The 27,926-nt window shown below is 41.1% G+C and overlaps 1 protein-coding gene across 1 annotated transcript in view; it reads right to left on the reverse strand.

The window, feature by feature from the left end:
* Positions 1–27,926, reverse strand: part of LOC112252649 (F-actin-capping protein subunit alpha-2) — a 52,396-nt gene that overhangs the window by 18,011 nt on the left and 6,459 nt on the right. Inside the window, exons 2-4 of the mRNA XM_042323335.1 lie at positions 12,850–12,913; positions 1,330–1,381; positions 1,088–1,151 (exon numbers count right to left, since the gene is read on the reverse strand). Of these exons, the coding sequence (XP_042179269.1) occupies positions 1,088–1,151; positions 1,330–1,381; positions 12,850–12,913 (180 nt within the window). The remainder of the gene's footprint in view (positions 1–1,087; positions 1,152–1,329; positions 1,382–12,849; positions 12,914–27,926) is intronic.

The following is a 27,926-nucleotide window of genomic DNA, read 5'->3' on the forward strand; positions in this document are numbered from 1 at the left end:
CAACCAAATAGATATCTTCTCCTTCCGCCATTGTGGGTTGAAAAAACAGCTTAGTAGTACGCAAATTAATTCGTTGATCAATTTCAGTTTCCTAGTTCTGAGACCTGCCCATATAATATTGACCTGCCTCTCAATATTGGTAATCCAATCAAAAGACGTGCACGCACTACGCCTGCTAGCTGGCTCCTGTGTAACACTGGAGCCAGCCAGCAGGCGTACAATAGCCAACTCTAAAGCTGATTGGTTGACACAATTTTTTTTATTTCCATTCACTTTAAGCTACAAGCGCCCGCACTGTTGATTCTGAAGGCCTGAGGGCAGATTTTAGACCCCTGGCAACACATGATGGCTGAATATGATAAAAGATCTAACATAAATACCAGCCCTCCAAATCTCAACCTGGGGCTGGAAGCAGTGCAACCAAGAGGAACGCTATGAAATGAAGAGTGTAACTCTTACTCTGGGGAATAATTTAATACATATTTGTGGGAAAATATATTTAAAAAATATATATATTCTGATGATGTTTAGGCCAGCAGAGAAGGCCTTGCTGGCCCTGACGGCCCACCACTGGTATACGAGTTGTGTGACCCATTCCTTATATTCATGACATTCAGTCTAGTGTGCCAACTAAAACATTTATCAGTGAATCATAGCGTTACCTAGGCAACAGCACAATCATGCTGAACTGGAATAGTACCAAGAGAGGAATTCATTGTTTGTATAGCAAACACAGAAACAACACAATCAATTTCAATGCGACAAGGCTAATATTCTTCAGTTCATCCACTTAGACATCCGTAAGGCTGGTCTCATTCATTCATTCATTCATTCATCTAGTCCAAATGACCAGAGCTGTTTATCCCTATAGCGATTTCTGTTTCCAATGACACCAGGTCAATAGTCACTAGCATCATAGGGTATGGTTCTAGAGGGGCTGACTACAGTGTCTTGTTTCTCTGCATTTCCAGAGGACATGGTGAAGACCATTGTATTCTGACAGATAGCTTGACTCCTACGGGACGCTCGTTTCTCAACTGACAGGCGAAAAATTGCGATCTGACTAAAGACAATGGGTGTAGCCTACCTGGTCTTCATATTGCTCTACTTTCACCGGAGTAAACTGGTCCACATTGTACTGTGCAAAAGCACTACAGAATCAAAACAGAAACAAGTTTAAATCAGTGCCAGCAGTCAAATATTTCCTGGAGAAACAATTGACTATTTCACAGTTGTCAATAGTACATTCACTCCATGTAGTAGATTGTTTATGACGTCAACTGACCACAAGTCTATGAGTCACTTTGACAGTAAAGAGTGTCGACTTACTGCGCTGCGCCTTCCCTGAGAAGATTGTCATTGTTGAGCAGCAATCGTACATCTGTGGGGAAGAACAGAACCACATGTCAGAGCTCAGAAACCTACAGCAAACACACAGAAGGATTGACACAAAATAAAATAAGTGCACACACCTAGCATGGGGCTAAAAATGACAAATCAGAGCACGCGAGAGAGAGAGACAGCGCAAGACCATTAGAAACAGAGAGAGAAAGATGGACTTAGAATGATGTTAAAGAAGTCATGACAAGCTGACACAAAGAAAAGGGCTGTGAAATCAAAAGAGATGAAAGGAGAAGCGATGGCACATTGGTAGCGGGGAGTGTGTGTGTTTGGCTGCGATAAGGAGGCAAAGACAGCCCCCCAGCGCTCCTCAGTGACAAAGCTAATCATGATGGGGGGCAGGATTATACGCACGCACAGCCCTCAGAATCCATCCAATAAATAGATTATCTTTAAACCCTCTCCCCAACACACACTTATCCTCTCAATTCCTCCTCTCTTTTCACAACCTCATCTCACTGTCAGCTGCTTAAAGGAGGCTCCCCTGTCCTGTGACAGTGTGTCACATTTGTAACCGAGAGGCAGTGTGTTAAAGTTCAGACACACCGGTAGGGATTGTGTAACGTTTGCCGCACACAGTACTTAGCACCTCTGAACACTGTGGGCAGTCGGTCTCGTTTGTGTTCACACAGCAAAGACCTTGAAGTCCTAATGTTCGTGTTGCTTATGGTCTAGATTCCAATGTTAGCTAGGTAGTGTTGGTGTAGGTTCCTTGTCAATCATTTGCTTATTGGTGAAATCAGCAATCAGACAATATCTTTAAGTAAATCAAGCAAAAACTTTTATTAATGCAATTGCAGACAGAAGTTGACAATGAAAACATAGCATGCATGGTTTAAGTATGCTCTCTCTAATTCTCTCAGAGGACCTGAGCCCTAGGACCATGCCTCAGGACTACCTGGCATGATGACTCCTTGCTGTCCCCAGTCCACCTGGCCGCGCTGCTGCTCCAGTTTCAACTGTTCTGCCTGCGGCTATGGAACCCTGACTGGACGTGCTACCTGTCCCAGACCTGCTGTTTTCAACTCCCTAGAGACAGCAGGAGCGGTAGAGACACTCAATGATCGGCTATGAAAAGCCAACTGACATTTACTCCTGAGGTGCTGACTTGCTGCACCCTCGACAACTACTGTGATTATTATTATTTGACCATGCCGGTCATTTATGAACATTTGAACATCTTGGCCATGTTCTGTTATAATCTCTACCCGGCACAGCCAGAAGAGGACTGGCCACCCCTCATAGCCTGGTTCCTCTCTAGGTTTCTTCCTAGGTTTTGGCCTTTCTAGGGAGTTTTTCCTAGCCACCGTGCTTCAACACACCTGCATTGCATGCTGTTTGGGGTTTTAGGCTAGGTTTCTGTACAGCACTTTGAGATATCAGCTGATATACAAAGGGCTATATAAATACATTTGATTTGATGTTTCCGAGTAAGTTCTGCAAAATAGGAAAGGGTCCAAGTTGATTTAATATGCTTGCAGTGATGTAAATGCCTACGTCAACACCTTCTACTCACGAGACCAAGCCCATGCATATACAGTTATACAAACTTGCAGGAGAGACAATAGTACGAGTGTTTTCTAAGGGCTCAGCAGTAATTGTATGTCTGAATAGTCTCATCTCTTTCACTCCCCTGCAGGGTTCTGTGTCTATGAATCTCTTTTAGTCTTGAGGCACTTTCTTACAGACACCCTGTTTTGACTGCAATAACTCACATCTCTCAGACCGTTTCAATATAAGAGGCAGAGACGAGAAAAGAACTGTGGAACAATAAATAAATAAATAAATAAATAAATAAATAAATAAATAAATAAATAAATAAATAAATAAATAAATAAATAAATAGCTAATCTAGTCCAGGACCCTATAAATGTAGTGGGTCTTATAGCCCTTCCCCTTCTATTAACAATATAAGCATAATCAATTATTATAATACATCAATCATTTGGTGCAGCCCCTATCATGACCCCCATCAGTAGCTAGCTGCGCTAAATGTTGCTATTTTGTAGAAGGCCCTTGTTGATACTAGCCAGATGACCAAAGATAGATAACAAAGAAACAGTCAAATGTACTCTCCATAATCCCATAGTGCCAGTGCCAATCCACATCCAAATGCTAGCCCAATAACATTAGCATATTCGCTAGCTAGCCCAACATAGCTAGTTACAGGCACTAACATAGGCAGCTGTTTCATGGAAACTAGCTAATCCACTAATTCTAATGTCAATACTAGCTACAGTGTTTAGCTAGCTTGGAGGAAGTATTTAGCGTTGTGTGCATTGCGTCTGTGCACTTAGCTAGCTACCATTGCATATGAAGTGTGACTGGCTAATCTGTGGCTGTACAGAGAAAATGCCCTCTTTCCTTCCTTTCTGTTGTCACTCCTGTTGGTTCCCCCATGTGGGGGTTCGTGCTTTCTGACTGGCTCAAAGTCAAGTTGTTGGCCTCTGACGGGCATTGCCATTCTACAAGTAGAAACGATAGGTTCGTCGCTACCGGGGTCGGCACGTAGCAGGTACCGCTTTTGTTCTAGCAAGAACAGGAAAGGCCTCCCAATGGGAGTACCTATCAGCAGTCTGTCAGCAGTGAGATTCTCTGTGTATTTCTTGCTTTAGTGTTACTGTGTGCGTCAATAACCAGGTTTCATTCCAACCTTTTTATGTGAGTAAAGTACATGTCGGATAAAAAAAATAAAAAAAATAGTCATGATAGGCCTGATGGAAACAGAACATATTTCAGTCAACTTTCCAAATGTCGACAAAACAAAATCCGCTAGACAAGGTGAGATCTTGTCAGTAAAATGAACTACGCGAGAAATGTCAACAGAACTGCTTTTATGCATAAACATTAACATAACCATTATATCGAATTAAATGTTGAGTCACACAATGACATGTAGTGTGGTTCTCCCACTATGACTTGTTGAGAAAGCATGCAGTTTATTCAACTACAGAAGAAATAAGTGATGAACGTCACAGGGTGTTAAAAGTACAAGGTGATGAGCTTGATGCTCCTTTACAATAAATATCTAGGGTCTTATTCTGGTGACATGATAATCGATGCTTGGCTGATGTTGGGAAAAATTATAATCTCACTCTTTTGTCCATAATATTCTCATCATGTAGGATATACGCAGATAGTGAGTGCTGTTGGCTAGAGAGCATATGCCAACACCAGCATGGGTAGACTCACTATATAATGCAAAATAAATTGTGAGAAAACCATCACTAGAGCTGAAAATGTGATGCAAACCCATTTCAGTTTTATTTGGTACAGTAGATTTAACCGCAAAATGTATTTTTATGTGCACCGTCATCACTCACAGCCTTTAAATCTGCAGCAATTCAATTTGATGGAACAATCTCTGGTGGGAATATTGTTTTTATGCAGATTTTAGAATATTTGCATAAAATCTGTTGTCAACTGGATGGAAACCTAGCTAGTGTGCTAATTAGTCCCTGGGTCTTTGTCCCTCCATTAGCATGTGAGTGTTCATATGCACTGGGCTGAGGCCTCAGTGAGGAAGAGCTGCCCTACTGACTGTATGACCCAGTCTGGCTTGGTGATGACTAGGGCTGTGACGGTCATGAAATTGTGTCAGTCGGTGACTGTCAAGCAAATAACTGCCGGTCTCACGATAGTTGACCATTTAACAAAAAAAAAAAAAAAGATTTAGCATCTCCTTGCTTCCACGCAAATACATCTGTGTAATATAGCATACACAATCACAATAAATCCCTTATTTTAAGACAGGTATGAAGAAAATGTAGTCTATTTTTATTTTTTTTTACAACAGAGAAGCATACTCCCAAGTTGTCCTTATATTAGGCCCTGATTTGGCTATGCCATATGTCTGTGGGCTACATTCATTAAAATTAGCAAAGAGATTAGCTTAGAAAATATATTTTCTCCAAACAATTTCAGGGAGTGTGCACACGCGGCTATTCTGTGTTGAGCAGTTAAAGAAGCAGGTCCTCCAATATGCTTTAATTTTGAGCAATGTAACTTCAGTTGTGATACAAATGGTGGACTATAGGTTTTGATTTTTCATACATTCTAAGGCTGCATGACGCGACTAATGATGATTTGAAACAGTCACAAGCTTTTTTTGCGCAGGCTGTCGACACTTGAGAATCTTGTTTCTCATGGTCTGAGAGTCTAGGTGACTTTTGGCAAATTCCAAGCGGGTTGTCATTTACCTTTTACTGAGGAGTGGCTTCCGTCTGGCCACTCTACCATTTTTATTTTTTTAATCTGACATGGGTAGATTAACAAGATGTTTATCTTTCATTTGCTGTATTGGACTTGTTAATAATGTGTGAAAGTTAAATATTTCAAAAAATATATTTTAGAATTTCGCACGCTGCCTTTTCAGCGGAATGTTGTCGAGGGGTTGCGCTAGCGGTGTGTCCTAGAAAGGTTAACCTTTCTGGTTATAACCTTTTTCGTCAAGACATATCTTACAAAAGGCGGGGGAGTGGCAATCTTCACCAAGGATCACCTTCAGTGCTCGGTTGTCTCTACCAAGTCTGTCGCCAAACAATTTGATTTGCTGGTTTTAAGCATTAAAACTTTCAAATAGCTCTTTGTTGACTTGCTGGGTGCAATCGTCCTCCGTCAGCACCAGCCTGTACCCTACCTGCCCTAAGCTCTCTCCTGGCCTCTTACACTAAGTCTGAATTTGCCCTGCTAGGTGACCTAAACTGGGACATGCTTAAACCACCTGACCAAATCCTAAAGCAATGGGACTCCCTAAATCTTTCTCAGATTAAATCACCAATCCCACAACATATGACTCCAAACACCTAGAAAAGGCTCCTCTCCTCGATGTTATCCTCACAAATAAACCTGATAGGTATCAGTCTGGTGTTTTCTGTAATGTTTTACAGCCTGTGTTCGTAATGGATGCTCAGAGAAACGACTTGTCCTGATTTGTCATAAACGCTTGCTAAAAAACTTCCTTCATGAACTGGCCTCTGTAAAATGGTATAGAATCAGCTTGATCTCCTCTGTTGAAACCGCTTGGACCTTAATTTTTGATATTTTCAGTGGTATTGTTAACAAACACGTCCCCTTAAAGAAAATTAGAATTAAAAAAACAGGTTCAGCCCCTGGTTCAACCGTGATCTTGCAGAGTTACTCCACCTCGATAATTGCATTTGGCGAAAGGCTCGGCACGCGCAGGCTGACTGGCTATCATTCAGGCAAATGATAAATAAGTGCACTCAGGCTATCCGGAAGTCCAAAGTTAGTTACTTTAAGGAGCAGTTCTCTCTCAGTGGGTCTAACCCCAGGAAGTTCTGGAAAACGGTTAAAGACTTGGAGAATAACCCTCCTCATAGCTGCCCATGTCCCTTAATGTTGATGATGTGGTTGTTACTGACAAGAAGCACATGGCTGAGCTCCTTAAATCACCACTTCATTAAGTCAGGATTCCTATTTGACTCAGCCAAGCCTCTTTGCCCATCCAACATTTCCTCATCCCCCACCCCATCTAATGCGACTATCCCTGATGCTTCTCCCTTTTTCCCCCTGCCCCGCTACAAAGTTTCTCTCTGCAGGCAGTCACTGAGTCCGAGGTGCTAAAGGAGCTCCTTAAACTTCACCCCCCAAAAAACATCTGAGTCAGATGGTTTAAACCCTTTCTTCTTTAAGGTTGAAGAAATCCTATCTCAAACCTTTTTAACCCATCTCTCCTTTCTGGGGAGGTTCCTATTGCTTGGAAGGCAGCCACAGTTCATCCTTTATTTAAAGGGGGAGATCAAGCTGATCCTAATTGTTACAGGCCTATTTCTATTTTGCCCTGTTAAACAAAAGTGTTGTAAAAACTTGTCAATAATCAACTGACTGGCTTTCTTGATGTCTATAGTATTCTCTCTGGTTTCCGCTCAGGTTATGAATGTGTCACTGCAACTTTAAAAGTTCCTCAATGTCACCATTGCCCTTGATTCTAAGCAATATTGTGCTGCTATTTTTATTGACCTGGCCAAAGCTTTTGATATGGTAGACCATTCCAGACCCACTGGTTGATGCTTATTTATAAAACCCTCTTAGGCCTCACTCCCCCCTATCTGAGATATCTACAGCAGCCCTCATTCTCCACATACAACACCCATTCTGCCAGTCACATTCTGTTAAAGGTCCCCAAAGTGCACACATCCCTGGGTCGCTCCTCTTTTCAGTTTGCTGCAGCTAGCGACTGGAACGAGCTGCAACAATCACTCAAACTGGACAGTTTTATCTCAATCTCTTCATTCAAAGATTCAATCATGGACACACTTACTGCCAGTTATGACTGCTTTGTATGATGTATTGTAGAGGTCGACCGATTATGATTTTTCAACGCCGATACCGATAATTGGAGGGCCAAAAAAAGCCGATACAAATAAAAATTGTCCGATTTTAATCGGTATGTAATAATGACAATTACAACAGTGAATGAACCCTTATTTTAACTTAATATAATACATTTTAAAAAATCAATTTAGCCTCAAATAAATAATGAAACTGTTCAATTTGGTTTAAATAATGCAAAAACAAAGTGTTGAAGTAAAAGTGCAATATGTGCCATGTAAAAAAGCTAATGTTTGAGGTCCTTGTTCAGAACATATGAAAGTTGGTGGTTCCTTTTAACACGAGACTTCAATATTCCAAGGTAAGAGGTTTTAGGTTGTGGTTAATTTAGTATTTATAGGACTCTCTCCCTCTATACCATTTGTATTTCATATACCTTTGACTATTGGATGTTCTTATAGGCACTTTAGTATTAGTAGTATAGTACTGCCAGTGTAACAGTGTAACAGTATAGCTTCCGTCCCTCTTCTTGCCCCTACCTGGGCTCGAACCAGGAACATATCGACAACAGCCACACTCGAAGTAGCGTTACCAATGCAGAGCATGGGGAACAACTACTCCAAGTCTCAGGGCAAGTGACGTTTGAAACGCTATTAGCGCACACCCAGCTAACTAGCTAGCCATTTCACATCGGTTACACCAGCCATGAGGCTGATTGGAGACTGATAGGATTGAAGTCATAAACAGCGCTGTGCTTGCAAAGAGCTGCTGGCAAAACGCACAAAAGTGCTGTTTGAATGAATGCTTACGAGCCTGCTGCTGCCTACCGTCGCTCAGTCAAACTGCTCTATCAAATCATAGACTTAATTATAACATAATAACACACAGAAATACGAGCCTTTGGTCATTAATATGGTCGAATCCGGAAACTATCATTTAGAAAACAAAACGTTTACTATTTCAGTGAAATACAGAACCGTTCGTTATTTTATCTAACGGGTGGCATCCCTAAGTCTAAATAAATATTCTTGTTACATTGCACAACCTTTAATGTTATGTCATAATTACGTAAAATTCTGGCAAATTAGTTCGCAATGAGCCAGGCTGCCCAAACATTTTTGCATATACCCTGACTCTGCATGCAAGAGAAGTCACACAATTTCAACCGGTTAATATTGCCTGCGAACCTGGATTTCTTTTAGCTAAATATGCAGGTTTAAAAATATACACTTCTGTGTATTGATTTTAAGAAAGGCATGGGTGTTTATGGTTAGGTAGTCGTCCAACGATTGTGCTTTTTTCGCAAATGCGCTTTTGTTAAATCATCGATTATATGCAATGCAGGACACGCTAGATAAACTAGTAATATCATCAAACATGTGTAGTTATGACTAATGATTATGATTGATTGTTTTTTTATAAGATAAGTTTAATGCTAGCTAGCAACTTACCTTGGCTTACTGCATTCGCGTAACAGGCAGGCTCCTCGTGGAGTGCAACAAGAGGCAGGTGGTTATAGCGTTGGATTAGTTAACTGTAAGGTTGCAAGATTGGATCCCCCGAGCTGACAAGGTGAAAATCTGTTGCTCTGCCCCTGAACAAGGCAGTTAAACCCACCGTTCCTAGGCCGTCATTGAAAATAAGCATGTGTTCTTAACCTCCCTGCGCACGGAACCCGCTAGCGGGCTGAAATTCCACAACATACGGTGATCGCTACATAAATAGTCATATTAAACATTCATGAAAATACAAGTGTCTCACATGTATCGAAAGCCTAGAATCTTGCTAATCCAACTGCGTTGTCAGATTTAAAAAATGATTTACTGCAAAAGAATGCGATTATCTGAGCATAGAGCCCCATAAATTTAATTTTTTATTAACCAGCACAGGCGTAACATAATCACAAACTACATTAAAATAAATAGTTTACCTTTGACGATCTTCATCTGTTTGCAATTCCAATGCTCATTGTTACACAATGAATGATCTTTTGTTTGAAAAATAAATCTGTTTTTATAGCCTAACACGAAACATTTTGTGAACCGCTAGAGGACTGAATACTGTCTCATTCCATTTTCGACAACACATTCCAGGTAAATAACCCACACAGAACATGACTTTTCCAGTCATGTTTGGTTTCACTGCAATCAACTGGTTTGTTTGTAACACAATCAAACCTAATGGGCCATTCCGTGGGACATATTGACTGAAAGAAACCGATTTGAAGACAACAAGTCATGACATCATTGTGCACCAATGACTTGCCCGCTGTTTCGTTGATTGACTGTCTTTTAACCCAATGACCACTGATTGTCTTGAAATCTAGCTGGGTAGATCGCCAATGAGCTGAGCTAAACAGAAATACGCCATGTTTATGTGTTGCAAGACCAACCCATGTAGTAAGCTTCAGCGTAAAGTGAGTCATTCGCTATTGAAGTTTCATACCGGAAGAAGCTACACATATTACGCACTGCAGTGTTTGGTGAACGTACAGATTCAGCTGTTTATATATCAATCATTATGACGACTAAGTCAAGGAAAGCTAAATCTAAGTCTAGATATACAGATGTACACACAATTTTAGAATACATTGATTGGGAAGGTGAGACAGAGATTGTTGTAGGACGCTTCATTTAGTGATTGTGGAGGAATATTTTTTCAACGGGAGAGGACATCGTTTTGGACTGGTAAGTTCTTATCATGCTAATGCCCTTGTTTGAAATTAATAATATAAAATATTATTTGTGATTTTTTTTTTAAATTTAGAAGCAATATATAAAAACATGTAATGTCATGAAATGTGAGATGCGTGTGTCTGCCGCCCCACCCCAACCCACATGAAATAGCCTATTTGAGGATGTTGAGGAGAGGGCAGGACCACATCAATGGCCAAAGTGAAATGGAGACAGTAGATACAGCTGGTCTGTCATAATATAAAAGAGAAATGTACATCTAGCAGGTAATAATAATATATTAAACCTAATATATTCAACCTTCAACTCTCTCTATAAATAAATAAATAAATATATAAATAAATATATCTGTTTATTATACCTGTTGATACAGGGCTCATATGTGAAACTATTCTAACTGAACATTTTCTTTCACAGTGACACTGACTCCAAACTGGAGTCTTATCCGGTGTCCTATGTGAATGTAAGTATGCTCTCTCTAATTCTCTCTCGGAGGAGGAGGACCTGAGCCCTAGGACCATGCGTCAGGACTACCTGGCATGATGACTCCTTGCTGTCCCCAGTTCACCTGGCCTTGCCGCTGTTCCAGTTTCAACACTTCTGCCTGCGGCTATGGAACCCTAAACTGTTAATTTTTACTCGAGGTGCTGTCCTGTTGCACCCTCTACAACCACTGTGATCTCCACCCGGCACAGCCAGAAGAGGACTGGCCACCCCTCATAGCCTGGTTCCTCTCTAGGTTTCTTCCTAGGTTTTTGCCTTTCTAGGGAGTTTTTCCTAGCCACCGTGCTTCTACACCTGCATTGCGTGCTGTTTGGGGTTTTAGGCTGGGGCTATATAAATAGATTTGATTTGATAGAGGACTGAGGGTCTTCCAAATATTGAAAGTGTGTAAAGAGTTACCAATGTAATTTTGTAAATATATATATATATATATATTTTTTTTTTCATATATTTTATAATGAATAAAAACTTTTAAAAAATCATTTTTTTCCTCTCATTTATTTTTCTCAATGTTTTTTTTTTTTTTTTTTGGGGGTGTGTTAGAATACCATGTTGGTATTTTGTTTATAGTTATTTGTTTCAAAATGTATACCTTCACCAATTTGGCCACTTGGGTACATTTGGGCTACTTGTGTGGGACACCTGGGTGACTTCATGATAAATGTCATGTAGCACACTCATTTTGGAAGTTATCATTCTGAAACTTTGCACAAGTACTGTTGCCCTCGTATATTTTTCACTGAAATTGTCCCCATCATCATATCTGAATGTTTGTTTTATCTTGTTCATTTTAAAGATGACACAAGAATAAAAAAATGTATGTTTTTTTTCATAGTTTTATCTAAACCAGATCTATCGTGTGTTATTCTCCTACATTCAATTCACATTTACACAAACTTCAGAGTGTTTTCTTTCAAATGGTACCAAGAATATGCATATCATTGGTTCTGTGCCTGAGCTACAGGCTGTTAGATTTGGGTGTCTTCAGGTGGAAATTGCACAAAGTAGGGGGGGAGCTGTAAGAGGATTTATTAACGGACTTGCCTAGTTAAATAAAAAGGTATAAAATAAATATAAAAATCAGCAACCCAAAATACCCTAATTAAAATCAGCCATTCCGATTAAATCGGTTGACCTCTAATGTATTGTTGTCTCTACCTTCTTGACCTTTGTGCTCTCGACTTTTCCCAATAATGTTTGTACCATGTTTTGTGCTGCTACCATGTTGTGTTGCTACCATGCTTTGTTGTCATGCGTTGCTGCCTTGTTATGTTGTTGTCTTTAGGTCTCTCTTTATGTAGTGTTGTGCCTCTCTTGCCCCCCCCCGTCCCCGCAGCAGGCCTTTTGCCTTTTGGTAGGCCGTCATTGTAAATAACAATTTATTCTCAACTGACTTGCCTAGTTAAATAAAAGGTTAAATAAAATTTTTAAAAACAAGACTCACCTCTCTTTCAGAGCTGATACTTAAGAAGCTTACATGTGTGGGTGTTAGTTAGATGCTAAGAGAGAAGGCTCTGTATGCGTGGGTGTTAGCTAGATGCTAAGAGAGAAGGCTCTGTATGCGTGGGTGTTAGCTAGATGCTAAGAGAGAAGGCTCTGTATGCGTGGGTGTTAGCTAGATGCTAAGAGAGAAGGCTCTGTATGCGTGGGTGTTAGCTAGATGCTAAGAGAGAAGGCTCTGTATGCGTGGGTGTTAGCTAGATGCTAAGAGAGAAGGCTCTGTATGTGTGGGTGTTAGCTAGATGCTAAGAGAGAAGGCTCTATGTGTGAGTGCTCTGCTCTGTAGTGTGTGGTTTCAAGGTGCTGAGGAATTATCTGTGTCATAACATCTCTAGTGAGAAATACTCGCTACAGCTTACTACCTAAAGTGCAAGTTGTGATCCCCTGCTCCTGGCTTTGGTCAATACACACGCCGCCGCCCCCCAAAAAAAGAAAGAGCCTACACACAAAAGCTCACCGTTGAAAACTTCATTGAACTCTCCTGGTGGGGCGTGGATGACAAAGTTCGCTGCTATGTGTACCTGCAAAAACAAAGAAACACACACGTCAGAAATGCAAGGGTAGGCTTAGTACCAACACAGATCTCTGAGATCAGTGAGTCACACAGGCAACATTTTCCTGAACGCTTTCCTAAACTTTGAGATCTCATGTCTGGAGACTGGTGAGGTCAGCAACACAAACATCAGGACCAGCACAGGGAATATCATAGGGAAAACATTGGGTAGATGTGTTTTCATCCCTCTCTTCATAACGTTGGCGCCTCCAGCATCTGTCTGCCCGCCGCTACTCAGTTGCACCACAACACTTCCTGTTTGGAGGCGATATGTGAAACTAACAGCCAGGGGCGGGCAGCCCCTCCCTCGAGTGGCTCGTGAACATATAAGGGCATGAAAATGTGCTGAGAAGCCTAGTAGTGAAGTACACCCCTCCTGCTTTCTCTGCCAGTGTAAGGCTTGGCATGTGGCTTCAATGGTTTGGCTAGTCCATCATCCCCACCCCCCTGGACTGACAAGCTTGGAAAGGGAGGTGTGTGTGCGCGCATGCGCGCATCTCATCAGTGGTGTGCTGAGCACCAAAGCTTCTCATGCACGAGCTGCAGACCGATTCTCATAATGAGTGATGATACAGTGTGAACCAGAGAGGCACTCAGGGACTCTTACGTGTGTGTGTTGCTCTGGAAAGAGAGTATGTGCATTGCTGAAATCCCTATGGAGGAACCATTTGGATCAGGACTCCCTTATTATGCTTTAGAGAGATGTAAACAAACTTTACTTGAAAAACACTGCAGGGCCACTACGGGGCTATCGGTTATGCTCCATTTACACTGAACTCTGCTCTTATAGCCTAGCATTGTGAGAAGCTGTGCGATTCTATTTAATTTGCTCCCTCTTGGGTCGGGTCACTTTCGTAAAAGAGAATGTGTCGTCTTAAAAATAAGCGTTATCCTTAAAAACAACCCCATCATATCGTTACCCTACCGCCTTACTGGGTTTACTTCTATATCGTGACAACAACACGTCTGTTGGGCGTGAATAAAAAGCATGATGCACTTCATTGCGACTATTGGGGTGATTCTCATGAAACCAATTTGAACCATGTCAGTAGTTAGTTACTAAACCATGGTCCGTGACGCATCCATTTCACCAGCCGACTTCCTAGGTAAAAAAAGGTTCAATATGAATTCAGTGCAATTCACTTGCCCTTTTCCAACCCCATAATAATATCAGTGTTTCCCCTACACTCATCTAAATTCTTGCTGGTGCAAAAAAAATATGCAATTCAAAAATATATAGTGCATTCGGAAAGTATTCAGACCTCATGACTTCCACATTCGTTACGTTACAGCCTTCTACTAAAATGGATTCAATTAATTGTTTTCCTCAATCTACACACAATGGCCCATAATGACAGTGAAAATAGGTTTAGAATTTTTTGCAAAAGTATATTTAAAAAAAACTGAAATACATTTACATAACTATTCAGACCCTTTACTCAGTACTTTGGTGAAGCACCTTTGGCAGCGATTACAGCCTTGAGATAGGAGAACCTTCCAGAAGGATGTGGACAGACGGAAGCCACTCCACAGAGTGGACAGACGGAAGCCACTCCACAGTAAAAGGTACATGACAGCCGGCTTGGAGTTTTCCCAAAAGGCACCTGAAGACTCTCAGACCATGAGAAACAAGATTCTCTGGCCTGAATGCCAAGCACCATGTCTGGAAGAAACCTGACACCATCCCTACAGTGAAGCATGGTAGGGGCAGCATTATGCTGTAGGAATGTTTTTTAGCTGTAGGTACTGGGAGACTAGTCAGGATCAAGGGAAATATGAATGGAGCAAATACAGAGAGATCCTTGATGAAAACCTGCTCCAGAGAAGTGGTGTAAAGTGCTTAAGTAAAAATACTTTAAAGTACTACTTAAGCGTATCTGTACTATTCATATTTTACTACATTCCTAAAAGAAAATAATGTACTTTTTATTCCATACATTTTCCCTGACACCCAAAAGTACTTGTTACATTTTGACAGGAAAATGGTCCAATTCACAAATTATAAGAGAGAACATCCCTGGTCATCCCTACTGCTTCTGATCTGGCGGACTGGACTCACTTAACAGAAATGCTTCATTTGTAAATTATGTCCGAGTGTTGGAGTGTGCCACCTGGCTATCCGCCTGGTTTGCTTAAAATAAGGAATTTGAAATGGTTTATACTTTTACCTTTGATACTTTAGTATATTTAAAAACCAAATTCTTTGATAGACTTTTACTCAAGTAGTATTTTACTGGGTGACTTCCACATGAGTAAATGTTCTATGAAGGCATCTTTACGTTTACTCAAGTATTACAATAGAGGACTTTTTCCACCACTGCTCCAGAACGCTCCGGACCTCAGACTGGGGTCAAGGTTCATCTTCAAACAGGACAACGACCCTAAGCACACAGCTAAGACAACGCAAGAGTGGCTTCGGGACAAGTCTCTAAATGTCCTTGAATGGCCCAGCCAGTGCCCGGACTTGCCCCCGATCGAACATCTCTGGAGATACCTGAAAATAGCTGGGCAGCAACGCTCCCCATCCAACCTGACAGAGCTTGAGAGGATGTGCAGAGAAGAATGGTAGAAACTCACCAAATACAGGTGTGCCAAGCTTGTAGTGTCATACCCAAGAAGACTCGAGGCTGTAATCGCTTCCAAAGGTGCTTCAACAAAGTACTGAGTAAAGGGTCTGAATACTTATGTAAATGTGATGTTTACCTGTTTTTGCTTTGTCATTGAGGTATTTTGTGCAGATTGAGGGGAGAAAAATGCAATACATTTTAGAATAAGGCTGTAGCGTAACAAACTGTGAAAAAGGGGTCTGATTACTTTGCGAATGCACTCATATATTTCTGACAAGACGCGCTTTTAAATGGATAGTTGTTGGATCAATGACTGGAAGAATATGTCATTGCATCTCACTTGCCACCACAAAACACAACCCCTTGGCTATCTTTATTCTTTAAACAGTGACACCTCTGGTGCAGAGCATAAATAAAAGACCGAATGGCACTTCATTAACTCTATTGTCCACAGCTGTGAATATTTTATGACGCGAGACAATGAAGCGATGCTTCACCACGTGGGGAGCTTTGGTCTGACAGACGACACACACTGACAATTATTGTTCTGCAACTTTATCTGTGCCTCTGACTAACTGGTTGTTTGGCGTGAGAGAGCTTGAGCTGTCGTGTCTGCAGAAGAAACAACTTTTATGGCGCTAGGTCTGAATCACACCCGGGTGGGCGGGTGGGCGGGCGCGCGCACACACACTTAGGTCATTTCACAGGAACACTGAGAACAGGGATGCTGACAGCGGATCGTGGGACAGACTCAAGAGGAAAATTGTTTTTGACACTTTCCTCAACTCCCAACAAAGGGCGTAATCTTTTTGTTTACATTTTGGGCACAATTTAGACAGCCACTCTACTCAATATAATCTTATAAAGAGCAATTCTACCATAACAGAGTGTTTTTCACTTTAAAAATGTACAGCAAAAAAAAGGAATGATTGCAAAGTTAAACAAACCATACAACTATGCACAAGGGCAACTTTTACCAATTTCCACAGAATAGATTACAAAAACACATTTACTTAAAAAGCAGTGCAGAAGTTTGGTAACTTTGCAATCCAAAGTTTAATATTTTAAAGTGAAAAATCTCAGCATCACTGTTACCGTGGAATTGACCTAAAACATACTTAGGCCTAGACAATAACACAAAACACATACACTGTACGAACAAAGTCATGCGCACACATACACAATGAACACACAAAGACCCCCTGCGGGAGCCTAGTCTTTGCAAGGTCCTGGGCAGACAGTCACCAGCTGGGCTTTCTGTTCTCTCTTGTGTTCTCTGTCCTCCAGTGATAATGTGTTGTTTGTTTCCCCACATTCACACTCCCAGTAGCATCTATTATCCCAAGACACACGCATCTCCAGTGGAACTAACCCTTATCCCAGAATCACACCTCTTATCGGGACACTCCAGAACCCTAAACCATGAGAGTGAGGAATGGGAGTGGGGGTATAATCTGACCTGCAGGAATCCTATAGAGGTAGAAGACAGCACCAACTCTATTCTCTAGGAGGCTGAATCCTCTTTCCTGGCACCTCTCCATCCATCCCCATATATGTAATGGGACCAGGCCTTTATGAATAGGCACCTTGAGAACAGAACTGGAATAACTAGAAAAACAGTACACATGTAGAGCCTGCATAGGGTCTTCTGTCCCGTCTCATCCATTGAGGCGATGGGAAGAATATATTCCCCACCCACTGCCAACCAAGTTCATCTCCACAATGTACCTGTAAGTAACTGGACCAGAACCACTAAAATAAATTGGGCAAAAAGGACAACACCAAAATGTCTAGTACCTTTTGAGCTGTTTATCAGCCACTCATCTGTCATTCTTACACCGTATCCAAACAGGCCGCACACGTGCGCCATCGTGCGCAAGTTGACTTTGTCCCCCCGCACCAAACGCGATCACGACACACAAGTTAAAATATCAAAACAAACTCTGAACCAATTATATTAATTTGGGGACAGGTCAAAAAGCATTAAACATTTATGGCAATTTAGCTAGCTAGCTTGCTGTTGCTAGATAATTTGTCCACGGATATAAAACGCGGCTTTGTTATTTTTACCTGAAATGCACAAGGTCCTCTACTCCGACAATTAATTCACACATAAAACGGTCAACCGAATAGTTTAGTAATTTCTCCTCCTTCCAGGCTTTTTCTTCTTTGGCATCTAACTAAGTTTCATCTAACTTTCATAGTTACCACGATGACTGACCGAACTCAGTTCATCTTTCAATCACCCACGTGGGTATAACCAATGAGGAGATGGCACGTGGGTTTCTGCTTCAATAAACCAATGAGGAGATGGGAGAGGCAGAACACCGCATTCAGCATCACAAATATAACTTCTATTTTAGAGCTTGGCAACGCTCGTTGGCGTGCGCGAGCAGGGTGGGTGCAATAATTGAATAACATGTTTGATTTTGCAACGAGAGTGGTCAGCATGTTACCCAATTCCTCAGCTTTTGGCACAATGAGACCACTGCTCTTCTAGCCCTTGATTTTGTTTCTTTGACAAATGCAGTTAGTGTTTGACCTAATAATACTACTGCCCATCTAAACAAATTCAAACTTATGCTAGCTGTATTGTATTTTATTCTTCCACCCCAGAGTCCTACTGTAGCAGGCCCAGACCATCTATGAGTCTTCTGTAAAAAACTAGGGGTACCAGTGAGGACTTCCTACACTGGGCAGCTTGTTACAGTTAAGTAATTGAAAATATAATTGGCAAAAATAATGTAATGCCATTACATTAAGAAATAAGGGGGGGGGGTCATCGCTATACTTAAAAAAGTCACGTTCATTTAAAACCTGTTTAACCCTTTATAATGGTTGATGTCTTGATGGATTTATCAAAGATTGCGTGACAAAGAGCATCCTGCACCATCGAGAGCATCCTGACCGGTTGCATCACCACGTGGTATGGCAACTGCTCGGCAGGCGCTATAGAAGGTTGTGCATACGGCCCAGTACATCACTGGGGCCACGCTTCCTACCATCCAGGACCTATATACTAAGCGTGTCAGAGGAAGACCCCCAAAAATGGTCAGACTCCAGTCACAGACTGTGCTCTCCAGTACCGCACAGCAAGCAGTACCGGAGCGCCGAATTGAGGTCCAAAAGGCTCCTTAACAGCTTTCATCCCCAAGCCATAAGACTGCTGAACAATTAATCAAATGGCGACCCGGACTATTTACACTGACCCCCCCCTTGTTTTTACACCGCTGCTACACACGGTTTATCATCCATGCATAGTCATCCTACCCACATGTACAAATTACCTCCACTAAAATGTGACCCCGAACATTGACTCAGTACCGGTACCCCCTGTATATAGCTTTGTTATTTTATTGTTACTTTATTACATGTTTTCCTCAATTTGGGACTTGAAAAGATATTGTAATTATTGTAGCCAATTTATAAGTTCTCCTGCACCCTTATAATTACATTTTATATTGGTTATTCTGAGAGATGTGACCATTTGTGTTTGTTTCCCGCTGCTTCAATTGAAGGGTATTGCGCTACTCTGTTGAAAAATCACATGCAGCTATTAGGAGGATAACAAAATCTAATATTGGCTTCTACTTGGCTTTCCATACAAATCCTTCCTTTAAAAACAAACGTGGTTTGTAGTCACTTTCATTATAAAAACAGCAATGGGGAAACAGGCTACAGAAGAATCGGGAGGGTGGGGGGGTTCCATATTAGGTCCTATATGTACAATCATAAAAAATATATATAATTGTATAACATTGAGGTCCTTAAATTACAATTAAGAGCTTTAAAACATCCCTGAAAGTCTTTGAATGTGACTTGCCAATGTCTGTATGAACCCTGCTTAAAAAGGATGTATAGTCCTACACCTATGGTGTAGTATAGCTCGAGTTATGGGTCATTTCGCATATACATTTTTATTCCTCTAAGTACACTTGTGGAAATGCATGAAAATCTTTTTTATTTTTGTTTCAAACCATTTTGAAATGTTCATCCCAATGTCACACATTGGCCCCGTTATTTATAGAAAGACCCATATGTGGAGCTGTTTGTAGACAGAATAGCACCAACGGGGCCATTTTCTCTACATCCAAATCTATGACCGCAGGGCAGACATGCACAGAAAAGGATAAGCGTTCCTACTTTGGCCATGCATTCTTCACAAAACCACACAGGAGAAGTAGGTGTCACAGAGGTCAGTGTGCTGCTAAACAGTTTAGCTTCCTCCACTGTCCCAGTCCCCCCACACAGGGCTCGAAAGTGAACCTCTGCTTCGCAGCATACACATGACCATGATGGTTGACAATGTGTAAACCGATTGAGCCATGCAAAAAGGCACCGATTGGGTGGCTCCAGCTGCAACATTTCAAGCAAGCCGTGGCGTGAGTTTACAGCATAAATCCGTTACACTAACGCCTCATAAAATCACTACAAAGCAAGCTACCCCGGGAGTTCAGCTAAACCCAACTGCAGATATGGTCCACGGGCACTACTGCAACTAACAGTGGTGTAAAGTACTTAAGTAAAAATAGTACTTTTGCTACACTACATTCCTAAAGAAAATAATGTACAGTCGTGGCCAAAAGTTTTGAGAATGACAAATAGTAATTTTCAGTCTGCTGCCTCCGTTTGTATGATGGCAATTTGCATATACTCCAGAATGATATGAAGAGTGATCAGATGAATTGCAATTAATTGCCAAGTCACTCTTTGCCATGCAAATGAACTGAATCACAAAAAAAAAACATTTTCACTGCATTTCAGCCCTGCCAGAAAAGGACCAGCTGACATCATGTCAGTGATTCTCTCGTTAACACAGGTGTGAGTGTTGACGAGAAAAAGGCTGGAGATCACACTGTCATGCTGATTGAGTTTGAATAACAGACTGGAAGCTTCAAAAGGAGGGTGGTGCTTGGAATCATTGTTCTTCCTCTGTCAATCATGGTTACCTGCAAGGAAACACATGCCGTCATCATTGCTTTGCACAAAAAAAGGGCTTCACAAGCAAGGATATTGCTGCAGTAAGATTGCACCCAAATCAACTATTTATCGGATCATCAAGAACTTCAAGGAGAGCGGTTCCATTGTTGTGGAGAAGGCTTCAAGGTGTCCAAGAAAGTCCAGCAAGAGCCAGGACCGTCTCCTAAAGTTGATTCAGCTGCAGGATCGGGAAACCACCAGTACAGAGCTTGCTCAGGAATGGCAGCAGGCAGGTAGGTGTGAGTGAATCTGCATGCACAGTGAGGCGAAGACTTTTGGAGGATGGCCTGGTGTCAAGAAGGGCAGCAAAGAAGCCACTTCTCTCCAGGAAAAACATCAGGGACAGACTGATATTCTGCAAAAGGTACAGGGATTGGAATGCTGAGGACTGGGGTAAAGTAATTTTCTCAGATGAATCCCATTTCCAATTGTTTGGGGCATTTTTTTTTATTTCACCTTTATTTAACCAGCTAGGCTAGTTGAGAACAAGTTCTCATTTACAACTGCGACCTGGCCAAGATAAAGCATAGCAGTGTGAACAGACAGCAACACAGAGTTACACATGGAGTAAACAATAAACAAGTCAATAACACAGTAGAATCAAAAAATATATATTTAAAAAAAAGAGTATATACATTGTGTGCAAAAGGCATGAGGTAGGCAAATAATTACAATTTAGCAGATTAACACTGCAGTGATAAATGATCAGATGGTCATGTGCAGGTAGAGATACTGGTGTGCAAAAGAGCAGAAAAGTAAATAAATAAAAACAGTATGGGGATGAGGTAGGTAAATTGGGTGGGCTATTTACCGATGGACTATGTACAGCTGCAGCGATCGGTTAGCTGCTCAGATAGCAGATGTTTGAAGTTGGTGAGGGAGCTAAGTCTCCAACTTCAGCAATTTGTTCCAGTCACAGGCAGCAGAGAACTGGAACGAAAGGCGGACAAATGAGGTGTTGGCTTTAGGGATGATCAGTGAGATACACCCGCTGGAGCGCGTGCTACGGGTGGGTGTTGCCATCGTGACCAGTGAACTGAGATAAGGCGGAGCTTTACCTAGCATGGACTTGTAGATGACCTGGAGCCAGTGGGTCTGGCGACGAATATGTAGCGAGGGCCAGCCGACTAGAGCATACAGGTCGCAGTGGTGGGTGGTATAAGGTGCTTTAGTAACAAAGCGGATGGCAGTGATAAACTGCATCCAGTCTGCTGAGTAGAGTATTGGAAGCCATTTTGTAGATGACATCGCCGAAGTCGAGGATCGGTACGATAGTCAGTTTTACTAGGGTAAGTTTGGCGGCGTGAGTGAAGGAGGCTTTGCTGCAAGATAGAAAGCCGATTCTAGATTTGATTTTGGATTGGAGATGTTTGATATGAGTCTGGAAGGAGAGTTTACAGTCTAGCCAGACACTTAGGTACTTATAGATGTCCACATATTCTAGGTTGGTGATGATAGTCGGGCGTGCGGGTGCAGGCAGCGAATGGTTGAAAAGCATGTATTTGGTTTTACTAGCGTTTAAGAGCAGTTGGAGGCCACGGAAGTGTTGTATGGCATTGAAGCTCGTTTGAAGGTTAGATAGCACAGTGTCCAAGGAAGGGCCAGAAGTATACAGAATGGTAGAGGTGGATCAGGGAATCGCCCGCAGCAAGAGCAACATCATTGATATATACAGAGAAAGGAGTCGGCCCGAGAATTGAACCCTGTGGCACCCCCATAGAGACTGCCAGAGGACCGGACAACATGCCCTCCGATTTGACACACTGAAATCTGTCTGCAAAGTAGTTGGACAACCAGGCAAGGCAATCATTAGAAAAACCGAGGCTACTGAGTCTGCCGATAAGAATATGGTGATTGACAGAGTCGAAAGCCTTGGCCAGGTCGATGAAGACGGCTGCACAGTACGGTCTTTTATCGATGGCGGTTATGATATCGTTTAGTACCTCTAGCATGGCTGAGGTGCACCCGTGACCGGCTCGGAAACCAGATTGCACAGCAGAGAAGGTACGGTGGGATTCGAGATGGTCATTGATCTGTTTGTTGACTTGGCTTTCGAAGACCTTAGATAGGCATCCGGAAAAAAGGTGAGCGCTACAATCAGTCCTGTGTCATGCCAACAGTGAGACCATTCATGTGTGAGGTTGCATCTCAGCCAAGGGATTCGGCTCACTCACAATTTTGCCTAAGAACACAGCCATGAATAAAGAATGGTACCAACACAACCTCAGAGAGCAACTTCTCCCAACCATCCATGAACAGTTTGGTGACAACCAATGCCTTTTCCAGCATGATGGAGCACCTTGCCATAAGGCAAAAGTGGTAACTAAGTGGCTCGGGGAACAAAACATTGATATTTTGGGTCCATGGCCAGGAAACTCCCCAGACCTTAATCCCATTCAGAATTTTTGGTCAATCCTCAAGAGGCAGGTGGACAAACAAAAACCCACAAATTCTGACAAACTCCAAGCATTGATTATGCAAGAATGTGCTGCCATCAGCCATGATGTGGCACAGAAGTTAATTGACAGCATGCCAGGGCGGATTGCAGAGGTTTTGGAAAAGACTGCAAATATTGACTCTTTGCATCAACTTCATGTAATTGTCAATAAAAGCCTTTGACACCTATGAAATGCTTGTAATTATACATCAGTATTCCATAGTAACATCTGACAAAAATATCTAAAGACAATGAAGCAGCAAACTTTGTGGAACTTAATATTTGTCATTCTCAAAACTTTTCTAAAACTTTCCATCACAAAGCCCTGACCTCAATCCTATAGAAAATGTGTGGGCAGAACTGAAAAACTGCATGCGAGCAAGGAGGCCTACAAACCTGACAGTTACACCAGCTCTGTCAGGAGGAATGGGCCAAAATTCACCCAACTTATTGTGGGAAGCTTGTGGAAGTCTACCCAAAACATTTGACTCAAGTTAGACAATTTAAAGACCATGCTACCAAATACCAATTGAGTGTATGTAAACTTCTGATGCACTGGGAATGTGATGAAAGAAATAAAATCACTACTATTATTCTGACATTTCACATTCTTAAAATGTGGTGATCCTAACTGACCTAAAACAGGGAATTTTTACTAGGATTAAATGTCTGGAATTGTGAAAAACTGAGTTAATTTATTTGGCTAAGGTGTATGTAAACTTCAACTGTATATTTTGATTTGTTTAACACCTTATTGGTTACTACATGATAGAGGTCGACTGATTAGGAATTTTCAACGCCGATAACGATTATTGGAGGATCAAAAAAAGTCGATACAGATTAAATAAATAATGACAATTACAACAATACTGAATGAACACTTATTTTAACTTAATAGAATACATCAATAAAATCAATTTAGTCTCAAATAAATAATGAAACATGTTCAATTTGGTTTAAATAATGCAAAAACAAAGTGTTGGAGAAGAAAGTAAAAGTGCAATATGTGCCAAGTAAAAGTGCAATATGTGCCATGTAAAAAAAGCTAACGTTTAAGTTCCTTGCTCAGAACATATGAAAGCTGGTGGTTCCTTTTAACATGAGTCTTCAATATTCCCAGTTAAGAAGTTTTAGGTTGTAGTTATTATAGGACTCTCTCTATACCATTTGTATTTCATATAGTATTGCCAGCCTAGAGAGTTGATAGACTTGAAGTCATAAACAGCGCTGTCCTTCAAGCATTGCGAAGAGCTGCCGATAAAACGCAGGAAAGTGCTGTTTGAATGAATGCTTACGGGCCTGCTGCTGCCCACCACCGTGCAGTCAGACTGCTCTATCAAATCAGACTTAATTATAATAAACACACAGAAATACGAGCCTTAGGTCATTAATATGGTCAAATCCGGAAACTATCATTTTGAAAACAAAACATTTATTCTTTCAGTAAAATATGGAACCGTTCCGTATTTTATCAAATGGGTGGCATCCCTAAGTGTAAATATTGCAGTTACATTGTACAACCTTCAATGTTATGTCATAATCATGTAAAATTCAGGCAAATTAATTACGGTCTTTGTTAGGAAGAAATGGTCTTCACGCAGTTCGCAACGAGCCAGGCGGCCCAAACTGCTGCATACACCCAGACTCAAAAGTGACACAATTTCCCTAGTTAATATTGCCTGCTAGCATGAATCTTTTAACTAAATATGCAAGTTTTTAAAAATATACTTGTGTATTGATTTTAAGCTTGGCATTGATGTTTATGGTTAGGTATGTTGGTGCAACGACAGTGCTTTTATCTCAAACGCGCTTGTTAAATCACCCGTTTGGTGAAGTAGGCTGTGATTTGATGAAACAGGGACAGCATTGATTATTTGCAACGCAGGACAAGCTATTTAAATTAGTAATATTGTCGACCATGTGTAGTTAACTAGTGATTATGTTAAGATTCATTGTTTTTTTTTTAGATAAGTTTAATGCTAGCTAGCAACTTACCTTGGATCCTTGCTGCACTCGTGTAACAGGTGGTCAGCCTGCCACGCAGTCTCCTTGTGGAGTGCAATGTAATCGGCGCCCAAAAATGCCAATTAACAATTTTTAATGAAAACGTCCCTAATTAAATCGGCCATGCCGCTCGACCTCTACTACTTGATTCCGTATGTGTTATTTCATAGTTCTGACATCTTCACTATTTTCTACAATGTAGAAAAAAGTTAAAATAAAGAAAAACCTTGAATGAGTAGTTCTCCAAACTTTTGACTGGTACTGTATGTGTTTGTTCGAGTCTCACCTTTTCACAGAGGGTTCATTTGTGACCAATGTTTTTTTTTTTTTTTACATTGGGTAAAAATAGAGACTGAGCTAGAAAATGGTATATCATACACTACAGTTGAGGAACAATGGGAAAGTAATTCTACTTTGAAAGTTGATAAACTTGTAACCCAACTTTGAGAAAATGGCCCTTGAATATTTTGGTTCACCTACTGGAGAGCTCTTCTTTGTCTATACCCATTCAGCATAGTTCATACCTTCTTAAGCCCCACCCATCTTTTTAAGGATTCACATGTGAGGCCATGTGCTAAACAGAGTGAGTAGTGTACTAAACAACCAAACATTTCAAGACTAAAAGGTTTATACTATGTCTATCGACATGTCTGTAGACAGTTGTCGCAGTGACATCATGAACATTCTATTGTCGTCCGACATTAAACTTGTAGTTATGAAAAAGTATAACACAAAAACGACAGGCTGCATGACATCAACAGCCTGGTGGTCCAAAATAGTATAACTGGGGTATTTAACACAAATAAACCCATCTGTTTAAAAATGAATTTAGAATAGTTAAATTTAGCAAACCAAGCAACGTTTTGGTTCATTTCTAGCTTGTTAGTTCTAACAATGACTATATCATAGCTGACAACGTCTTAACTTTAGCTAATTAGTACTCATTATTACGGGAAAATAATTAACGGCGAGCTAATTACAGAAAATAGCTGACAATTGTGAATGTTACGAAATAAAAGCAGGGCATTCTACTGGAGAATTTTATAACTTTGACACCGTCTCATTGGCCTAACGTTATATCCTAATTTGACTTTGGTGCAGGTCATGCTGTTCTTCACATTACCTTCTCTGGCAAACACACACTATATAAAATATTATCTAAATGCATTTCACATGCACAGGAGACAGGTGTAAACGGTACAGTGAAATGGTTACTTGCATAGTGGAGTCTTTTGTTTACAATGAACCAAAATCACAACTCATAACGTTACTACAATGCATGAACCTGCAGGTAGCTAAAGCTAACCAACTAGGTTCAATGTTAGCTAGCTAACATTAGGCTATAACTAGCAATGCAAACAGCATTTTTTTTTTGCAGTTTGTGATATTGTTCAAAAAAAGCTGCATGAGAAAGGATTAGCTACACATACTGAGCAGCTCATGTTATAGACAGAAGCATGATACATGGCAAACCAATCTGAACTCATCTCTCAGCATGTCCAGCCCATCCATTATCTCAGCCAATCATAGCTAGCAGGAAGGTTCCTGACTTTTTCCATTGTTATTTACAGATGGCATGCAAGTTTGTTATTAACTTCTTGGTGACAGGGGGCAGTATTTTCACATCCGGATTAAATGCATGCCCAAATTCAACTGCCTGCTACTCATCCCCAGAAGATAAGATATGCATCTTATTAGTATATTTGGATAGAAAACACACTTACGTTTCTAAAAATGTTTGAATCATGTCTGAGTATAAGAACTTATTTAGCACGCGAAATCCTGAGGACAATCCATCAGATGTTTTGTTTTTTGAGGTCATTCTTTTCAATGGGTTTTCATTGGGAATCCAGATTTCTAAGGGACCTTCTTGCAGTTCTTATCGCTTCCACTGGATGTCAGTCTTTAGAAATTGGTTGAGGTTTTTCCTTTGTGTAAGGAAGTACGGCCATCTTGAACGAGGGTAACTTGAAGTGTACTGTAGATAGAGGTGCGTGACCAGAAAGCTAGCTACAGTTTGTTTTCCTCCTGTATTGAACACAGATCATCCCGTCTTCAATTTTATGGCAAAGTTTACATGTAACTTTTGAGATAACTTGCGCAACGTGACTACAAATGTTTCTGGATCAAACGCGCCAAATAAATGTACATTTTGGATACACACACAGGGGCAAAAAAGTATTTAGTCAGCCACCAATTGTGCAAGTTCTCCCACTTAAAAAGATGAGGCCTGTAATTTTCATCATAGGTACAATTCAACTATGACAGACAAAATGACGGAAAAAAATCCAGAAAATCACATTGTAGGATTTTTAATGAATAAGTATTTGGTCAATAACAAAAGTTTCTCAATACTTTGTTATATACCCTTTGTTGGCAATGACAGAGGTCAAATGTTTTCTGTAAGTCTTCACACACTATTGCTGGTACTTTGGCCCATTCCTCCATGCAGATCTCCTCTAGAGAAGTGATGTTTTGGGGCTGTTGCTGGGCAACACGGACTTTCAACTCCCTCCAATGATTTTCTATGGGGTTGAGATCTGGAGACTGGCTAGGCCACTCCATGACCTTGAATTGCTTCTTATGAAGCCACTCCTTCGTTGCCCGGGCGGTGTGTTTGGGATCATTGTCATGCTGAAAGACCCAGCCACGTTTCATCTTCAATGCCCTTGCTGATGGAAGGAGGTTTTCACTCAAAATACATGGCCCCATTCATTCTTTCCTTTACATGGATCAGTCGTCCTGGTCCCTTTGCAGAAAAACAGCCCCAAAGCATGATGTTTCCACCCCCATGCTTCACAGTAGGTATGGTGTTCTTTGGATGCAACTCAGCATTCTTTGTCCTCCAAACATGACGAGTTGAGTTTTTACCAAAAAGTTCAATTTTGGTTTCATCTGACATTCTCCCAATCTTCTGGATTATCCAAATGCTCTCTAGCAAACTTCAGACGGGCCTGGACATGTACTGGCTAAAGCAGGGGGACACGTCTGGC

This window comes from Oncorhynchus tshawytscha, linkage group LG06 (assembly GCF_018296145.1).
Source record: "Oncorhynchus tshawytscha isolate Ot180627B linkage group LG06, Otsh_v2.0, whole genome shotgun sequence".
Lineage (NCBI taxonomy): Eukaryota > Metazoa > Chordata > Actinopteri > Salmoniformes > Salmonidae > Oncorhynchus > Oncorhynchus tshawytscha.